Source organism: Taudactylus pleione, unplaced genomic scaffold (assembly GCF_031769625.1).
Source record: "Taudactylus pleione unplaced genomic scaffold, aTauple2 ptg000566l, whole genome shotgun sequence".
NCBI classification, from domain to species: Eukaryota; Metazoa; Chordata; class Amphibia; order Anura; family Myobatrachidae; genus Taudactylus; species Taudactylus pleione.
Window position 1 is genome coordinate 1,095,001 of NW_028284968.1, and position 9,664 is coordinate 1,104,664.

Below are 9,664 nucleotides of genomic sequence, written 5' to 3' on the forward strand. Positions count from 1 at the left end.
GGTTTCCCTGTGTACAGGAATATTTGTATCTATGTATAACGCACATTTCCCTGTGTATAGGAACATTTGTGCACTATGTATAAAGCACATTTCCCTGTGTACAGGAACATTTGTATACTATGTATAGCGCACGTTTCCCTGTGTACAGGAACATTTGTATACTATGTATAACGCAGGTTTCCCTGTGTACAGAAATATTTGTATACTATGTATAACGCACGTTTCCCTGTGTACAGGAACATTTGTATCTATGTATAACGCACATTTCCCTGTGTATAGGAACATTTGTATACTATGTATAATGCGCATTACCCTGTGTACAGGAACATTTGTATACTATGTATAACGTACGGTTTCCCTGTGTACAGGAACATTTGTATACTATGTATAACGCAGGTTTCCCTGTGTACAGGAACATTTGTATACTATGTATAACGCAGGTTTCCCTGTGTACAGGAACATTTGTATACTATGTATAACGTACGTTTCCCTGTGTACAGTAACATTTGTATACTGTGTATAACGCACATTACCCTTTGTACAGGAACATTTGTATACTATGTATAACATACATTTCCCTGTGTACAGGAACATTTTGTATACTATGTATAAAGCACGTTTCCCTGTGTACAGGAACATTTGTATACTATGTATAACGCACATATCCCTGTGTACAGGAACATTTGTGTACTATGTATAACGCACGTTTCCCTGTGTACAGGAACATTTGTGTACTATGTATAACGCACGTTTCCCTGTGTACAGGAACATTTGTGTACTATGTACAATGCAGATTTCCTGTGTACAGGAACATTTGTATACTATGTATTTTGCACATTACCCTTTGTACAGGAACATTTGTATACTATGTATAATGTACGTTTCCCTGTGTACAGGAACATTTGTATACTATGTATAACGCGCATTACCCTGTGTACAGAAACATTTGTATACTATGTATAACGTACGTTTCCCTGTGTACAGGAATATTTGCATACTATGTATAAAGCACGTTTCCCTGTGTACAGGAATATTTGTATACTATGTATAACGTACGTTTCCCTGTGTACAGGAATATTTGTATACTATGTATAACGTACGTTTCCCTGTGTACAGGAATATTTGTATACTAGGTATAAAGCACGTTTCCCTGTGTACAGGATTATTTGTATACTATGTATAACGTACGTTTCCCTGTGTACAGGAATATTTGTATACTATGTATAACGCACGTTTCCCTGTGTACAGGAACATTTGTATACTATGTACAATGCAGATTTCCTGTGTACAGGAACATTTGTATACTATGTATAACGTACGTTTCCCTGTGTACAGGAACATTTGTATACTATGTACAATGCAGATTTCCTGTGTACAGGAACATTTGTATACTATGTATAACGCACATTACCCTGTGTACAGGAACATTTGTATACTATGTATAGCGCACATTTCCATGTGTACAGGAACATTTGTATACTTTGTGTAACGCAGGTTTCCCCTGTGTACAGGAACATTTGTATCTATGTATAACGCACATTTCCCTGTGTATAGGAACATTTGTGTACTATGTATAAAGCACATTTCCTGTGTACAGGAACATTTGTATACTATGTATAGCGCACGTTTCCCTGTGTACAGGAACATTTGTATACTATGTATAGCGCACGTTTCCCTGTGTACAGGAACATTTGTATACTATGTATAACGCAGGTTTCCCTGTGTACAGGAACATTTGTGTACTATGTATAACGCACGTTTCCCTGTGTACAGGAACATTTGTATACTATGTATAACGTACGTTTCCCTGTGTACAGGAACATTTGTATACTATGTATAACTCAGGTTTCCCTGTGTACAGGAACATTTGTATACTATGTATAACGCAGGTTTCCCTGTGTACAGGAATATTTGTATCTATGTATAACGCACATTTCCCTGTGTATAGGAAACATTTGTGCACTATGTATAAAGCACATTTCCCTGTGTACAGGAACATTTGTATACTATGTATAGCGCACGTTTCCCTGTGTACAGGAACATTTGTATACTATGTATAACGCAGGTTTCCCTGTGTACAGAAATATTTGTATACTATGTATAACGCACGTTTCCCTGTGTACAGGAACATTTGTATCTATGTATAACGCACATTTCCCTGTGTATAGGAACATTTGTATACTATGTATAATGCGCATTACCCTGTGTACAGGAACATTTGTATACTATGTATAACATACGTTTCCCTGTGTACAGGAACATTTGTATATTATGTATAACTCAGGTTTCCCTGTGTACAGGAACATTTGTATACTATGTATAACGCAGGTTTCCCTGTGTACAGGAATATTTGTATCTATGTATAACGCACATTTCCCTGTGTATAGGAACATTTGTGCACTATGTATAAAGCACATTTCCCTGTGTACAGGAACATTTGTATACTATGTATAGCGCACGTTTCCCTGTGTACAGGAACATTTGTATACTATGTATAACGCAGGTTTCCCTGTGTACAGAAATATTTGTATACTATGTATAACGCACGTTTCCCTGTGTACAGGAACATTTGTATCTATGTATAACGCACATTTCCCTGTGTATAGGAACATTTTTATACTATGTATAATGCGCATTACCCTGTGTACAGGAACATTTGTATACTATGTATAACGTACGTTTCCCTGTGTACAGGAACATTTGTATACTATGTATAACGCAGGTTTCCCTGTGTACAGGAACATTTGTATACTATGTATAACGTACGTTTCCCTGTGTACAGGAATATTTGTATACTATGTATAACGTACGTTTCCCTGTGTACAGGAATATTTGTATACTATGTATAACGTACGTTTCCCTGTGTACAGGAATATTTGTATACTATGTATAACGTACGTTTCCCTGTGTACAGGAATATTTGTATACTATGTATAACGTACGTTTCCCTGTGTACAGGAATATTTGTATACTATGTATAACGTACGTTTCCCTGTGTACAGGAACATTTGTATACTATGTATAAAGTACGTTTCCCTGTGTACAGGAATATTTGTATACTATGTATAAAGTACGTTTCCCTGTGTACAGGAACATTTGTATACTATGTATAACGTACGTTTCCCTGTGTACAGGAACATTTGTGTACTATGTACAATGCAGATTTCCTGTGTACAGGAACATTTGTATACTATGTATTATGCACATTACCCTTTGTACAGGAACATTTGTATACTATGTATAATGTACGTTTCCCTGTGTACAGGAACATTTGTATACTATGTATAACGCGCATTACCCTGTGTACAGGAACATTTGTATACTATGTATAACGCGCATTACCCTGTGTACAGGAACATTTGTATACTATGTATAACGTACGTTTCCCTGTGTACAGGAATATTTGTATACTATGTATAAAGCACGTTTCCCTGTGTACAGGAATATTTGTATACTATGTATAACGTACGTTTCCCTGTGTACAGGAATATTTGTATACTATGTATAACGTACGTTTCCCTGTGTACAGGAATATTTGTATACTAGGTATAAAGCACGTTTCCCTGTGTACAGGATTATTTGTATACTATGTATAACGCACGTTTCCCTGTGTACAGGAATATTTGTATACTATGTATAAAGTACGTTTCCCTGTGTACAGGAACATTTGTATACTATGTATAACGTACGTTTCCCTGTGTACAGGATCATTTGTATCTATGTATAACGCGCATTTCCCTGTGTACAGTAACATTTGTATACTGTGTATAACGCACATTACCCTTTGTACAGGAACATTTGTATACTATGTATAACATACGTTTCCCTGTGTACAGGAACATTTGTATACTATGTATAACGCACATATCCCTGTGTACAGGAACATTTGTATACTATGTATAACGCACGTTTCCCTGTGTACAGGAACATTTGTGTACTATGTATAACGCACGTTTCCCTGTGTACAGGAACATTTGTGTACTATGTACAATGCAGATTTCCTGTGTACAGGAACATTTGTATACTATGTATTATGCACATTACCCTTTGTACAGGAACATTTGTATACTATGTATAATGTACGTTTCCCTGTGTACAGGAACATTTGTATACTATGTATAACGCGCATTACCCTGTGTACAGGAACATTTGTATACTATGTATAACGTACGTTTCCCTGTGTACAGGAACATTTGTATACTATGTATAACCGCGCATTACCCTGTGTACAGGAACATTTGTATACTATGTATAACGCGCATTACCCTGTGTACAGGAACATTTGTATACTATGTATAACGTACGTTTCCCTGTGTACAGGAATATTTGTATACTATGTATAAAGCACGTTTCCCTGTGTACAGGAATATTTGTATACTATGTATAACGTACGTTTCCCTGTGTACAGGAACATTTGTATACTATGTATAACGCGCATTACCCTGTGTACAGGAATATTTGTATACTATGTATAACGTACGTTTCCCTGTGTACAGGAATATTTGTATACTAGGTATAAAGCACGTTTCCCTGTGTACAGGAATATTTGTATACTATGTATAACGTACGTTTCCCTGTGTACAGGAATATTTGTATACTATGTATAACGTACGTTTCCCTGTGTACAGGAACATTTGTATACTACGTATAACGCAGGTTTCCCTGTGTACAGGAACATTTGTATACTATGTATAATGCGCATTACCCTGTGTACAGGAACATTTGTATACTATGTATAACGCGCATTACCCTGTGTACAGGAATATTTGTACACTATGTATAACGTACGTTTCCCTGTGTACAGGAATATTTGTATACTATGTATAACGTACGTTTCCCTGTGTACAGGAACATTTGTATACTACGTATAACGCAGGTTTCCCTGTGTACAAGAACATTTGTTGGGAGGTTTTCGACGATCCAGAATAGAGAAATAAAGTAAAATATTTTCTGCTTACAAATAGCGCATATTGGGCCTTATTCTCAGCCGCCCGCAATGCCGATGGTCATGGAGTTGAGCTGGTGACTGTGCGCTCACAAAAATTCCCAAGAACGCCTATGGTGCACACGTTACACAGACTGTACACACAATGGCGCTGATTGCGATTGAGAAGCACGGTAACAGAAATATCCTGGAAAAATGCTGGGCGTTCCAGGGCGGTGGTCCTAACCAGACGCACAGAGACGCGGGCGCATCACTGAAGCCTTGGTGTACACAGACTCTTAATTGTTCATTTTGGAAACCGTACTCAGACAGACAATCTGCACCTAGCATAGGGCGGTGTAAGTTTCGATGGTGTGACCAATGGCGGTGTCTGAAGAAGCACCAGGCGGATATGACAGCGTCTTTAGACGCGGTCAGTGGGCGTGTCAGTCCTTGCACATTCATACGTACGGATGTACACTAGGGAGGAGCTTTGTAGCGGCATCTGTATAAAGTCGCACACAGGCGACTGTATCAGTCCTATTACTCCAATAACTCATTTCTGGCGACAATCACACATTGTTAGCAAAAACAAATCAGATTTATTTATGTTTAAAGTTTACCATCCCCCCAATGACCTATCGCCAGTGGTCAATATTGGGGTCTCTCTGCTCCCTTTTTCCAAATTTACTTTTAACAACATAAAACATGTGTCGCCTGCCGAGCAGGATTATTTTCTCATTCCTCCCTCAAGTTCGAGGAGGGTCAGGTCTGGTTACCGAAAAGATTAAGGAACTCACAACAATAGACAGTCAACGTTGTCATCCTAACCCACATGCCAGACGCGGTGGAGACAGGCATTTCAGAAGAGGTCCCGGACTGTACTCTGTACCCCTCACCACAACTCCCTGAGCACCGTAGAACTTCCTTTTAAGATTTCATCAAACGAGCGAGATGAAATACTTTGCATTCAGACACTAATCAGATCCTCACAGCGGGAGAGGCCAAATAAAAAAAAATTATTTACAGCATCAAATCAATCAGAAAGTAAAAGTTCCGACCACCACCGATGTGGCTCCTGAGCGCCCCCACAAACTGCGCTCCATTGAAACCAGCTTCACGGTAACAAAAGTTTGTTCAGCGAATTATCGGAAACCGATCTCGTGGTTCGCAGGCTGGAGCCACTGGACGGTAACATACAACAAGCACGCCATGAAAATGTCTCTATGTGTGTACATACCTATGATAAAATATACAGGATCTTCAGCCCCCGGAGAAACACATCGCCAAATCTACATACAAGAGGAAAGGCGCCCACGAGCGCCGTCGTTTTACACCATGTTGGGCCCAGTCAGCCTTTCAGTGGGATTATTCAGATGTGATCCCTTGATGGACAGTAAGGAGGATATTGACTAAAGGGCAGGTTTTAGAAGTGGAGTCGTTGCCCATAGCAATCAATCAGATTCGACTTATTATTTATCTAGCACCTTTTAGAGCAGTGATTCCCAACTTTGGTCCTCAAGGCACATCGACAGTCCTAGTTTTAGTGATACCCATTACTTGAGCACAGATGGATAAATCAAAGTAACTGAGGTACTAATTAAGTCACCTGTACTCAAGCATGGCTATCCTTAAAACCTGGACTGTTAGTGTGCCTTGAGGACCGTGGTTAGGAACCCCTTTTCTAGAAAATAATAGCTAGAATCTGATTGGTTGCTTGGGCAACAACCTAACTTCTAAAAACCTGCACTTTAGTAAAAAGATCTCTAAATGTGGTTGGGGTATAACCACATCTAACGACACGTTTGACTGACCCCTTTCTGACCCGGCTATTGGACCCTAGCACTGAACATTTGGATCTTTCAGATTTGCCATAATGGACCTGATTCAGACCTGCTCGTTAAGCTGCGGCCGCTCGCACTGACCGATAATCGTCCATCTGCGCATGTGTATAATTCGCAGTGCGCGTGCGCAAGCCAGTCTCAGCGATGGGGAATCGTGCACTCGTAGTACACAGACTGCCCGCTACTTTGACTACTTTGTCAGATAGCGCCGTTTGTGGGTAGTAACAGGGGAAGGGTGCTTGTAAACGGGGGAGTGGTGTTGCGGACGCAGGCCTGTCAGGCCGACAAAACGGCGTTTAAAGGACGCGCATAATTAGCAAAGTAGCGCCATTGTACACGCCACCTGCATGAATTTCAGCCAGCACTGATCGCAGTGCTTGCGGCGGGGGTAGGGCTACCTCAAGGGCTGCGATCAGCTCCGATGCCTCTCGCTGTTACCGATTAATCCAACAATTCCAAGAGATGACGTGTGTTGCGAGGGGAAAGGGGGCGTCTTTATACACTAGCGAGCGCTCAGTGCCGTAGCTTGCTAAGACATAGAGGGTGTCCTTACGCCACGCAGTGCTAGCGTGGAATTGAATATCCGGCCCCTTTTTTGCCAGCGAGCGGCCGCATCTTGCGAGCAGGTCTGAATGAGCTCCAATGTACGGTTCAATCTCAGAGATCCAGCCGACTGGGCAAATGAGCCGATCGGCAAGTTTGCCCTGTGTATGGGAATCTTAGTATGCCACAAACGCCCACTGCCCACCTTTTCCGGGGTCATAAACAGACTTTGACGGACTGGTCGGCGTTGATCGGATTGGATCACTGCGCCCATGATTTTAGCCTAATTTGCCAAATAGTTAATTTCACTCTTCTTGGTCGGTGGCCTCTATGTTGTTAGCTAAACGCCCAACCATCTCTTGTACCGATCTACAGTGTTCTACATGTCAGGTCTCTCTAATGCTCTTACTGTAAAGAACCCTTTTCACAGCTGCAGATTAATTAACTTTTTATTCTGTCTGCACGTTTTCACCTTACGTCCTCTGCGGAGGTCAGTTTATTGTACCGGTCATCAGAGAATTTTGTATATATGAGGTATTAATAATGTACATACAGATGTGTCCACATACATCTACATCTAGCCTCCTTGCTCATTAATCAGCCCTTCTAGTCGCGCCAGAACGTGACGTGAGTCAGTAACGCCAAGCATCTTTTTTTGCAACTTTTTACCTTGCAATGAGTCTTATTCGCACAGCGATGCAGATAGGACACGCAAGCAGCTTCTGCTGATTAAAATGATATGCGGCATGCCTATATAATCTGTGTGCGGCTGTATCTGCATGCGAAATGCTACGTTACAGAGTCAGCGGCTATAACACTGTAACATAGCATTTCGCAGGCAGATACAGCCGCAGTCGCACACAGAATATAGGCATGCCGCATATCATTTTAATCAGCAGAAGCTGATTGTGCGACCCATTCGCATCGCTGTGCAAATAAGACGCATCGGAAGGTAAAAAGACACCCAAAAACACGCAGGGCGCTCACGGAGGATAGATGTAAGTGGACACATCTCTATACAGAGTGATCACACAGTTCTAAGTAAATCCCTAAAGAGAGAAGACTATCACCAAGTCAACGTTCTATCTACGAACATGTGGCGGCACTTCATAAATACCTGAAGATCTGTCCCCGCAGATGGCGCAGATGTGCTTGGTGAAGGCAGACATGGCTCCTGAGGGGTGGGCGGGCACTTTGAGGATGCCGTTGATTCCCAGAGGCGGTTTGATGTCCTCCGTGCTGCTGACGGAATTCATGGGGGAATGTAACTGAAAACATGGAGCGAAGAATCAGTCAGTGATCTTTAACGTTTTACAGCTACCAATACAGAGCAAAGCGTTGGCAGGATGCGATAGGAGCCATTACAGAGTCCACCCCCACCCCCCAATTCTACCCTGATGCTGTTACTGCACTTTAAATTCCCCCAGCTCACAGTGATAAGCGGCCGTTCTATAAGCGAAATCAATATCCATGAAAACTCTGCCAATGAAAGTCCGCGGGGACCTCGCTGGCAAAACGCTTTGCTGATTTTATTTTTTTAATCATCTTTATTTTAATAGGCAGCGTGTCGCATACCGTAATGCCCGGACGTGCGCAACGCTGCACATCGCAGCTGACGGTGACATGAATCTGCCCCTTTGGCCCAATACCAATTATTATTTTCCTTCACGTTTTATTTCCTGTACATGTATTGTAAGTGAGTGATCGGCTTACTTCTTTACCTAGTTTTCACTTTATTTCTTTCCAAAGTAAAGTTTTAGGCTGTAGCCGGGAACTAAGGCGTCTAATCTGGATATTTGGTAGGAGGTCTCTACTGAACAGCCCCTGACGCCAAGCTTGATTAGGGATCAATAAGACCTTACACCCTAACCGGTCTGGCTTTTACGCGGTTCTTCATTACATATCAAGATAGTTTTAATTGCCTGGAGTATTTTATTACTCTACCCATAAAAACTTCTCATAAGTACGGCTTCCGAGACGGCTGGTTTACCGCCATAAAGCCAGCGCGCTGCCTCTGGGCCTTAATAACTGCACCGTGCCGGATGTTACCCCCTTGTCAGGGGATCTCACAGCAAATAGACTTTCACACCCTGGGAAAGAAAACTAATGGGAGAAGTCGAGATGACAGAGAAACTCTTCTAATCAGCTTGACGGACGGTCTGGCAGCCATATCCCCAACATCAAAAGCAACTGGGATGCAGCGAAGGGAACGAGGGGGGGGGGGGGGGAGAGGGGGGGGATCACAGGCCTGCACCAAACCATGAGTGTTCCTGTATCTAATGCTCGGGGAGGGCGAGGGACTGGCTGCGCAGGCAGGTGGGAGACTCATGTCAGATAGCAGAGAGATGAATTG

The 9,664-nt window shown here is 41.9% G+C and overlaps 1 protein-coding gene across 2 annotated transcripts in view; it reads right to left on the reverse strand.

The window, feature by feature from the left end:
- Positions 1 to 8,579, reverse strand: part of LOC148481760 (retinoic acid receptor RXR-alpha) — an 81,085-nt gene extending 72,506 nt beyond the window's left edge. For both annotated transcript variants that reach the window (XM_088453039.1, XM_088453037.1), the window contains exon 1: positions 8,429 to 8,579. In XM_088453039.1, coding sequence (XP_088309165.1) covers positions 8,429 to 8,567 — 139 coding nt within the window. In that variant the 5' untranslated portion in view covers positions 8,568 to 8,579. The remainder of the gene's footprint in view (positions 1 to 8,428) is intronic.
- Between the last annotated feature and the right edge of the window lie 1,085 nt (positions 8,580 to 9,664).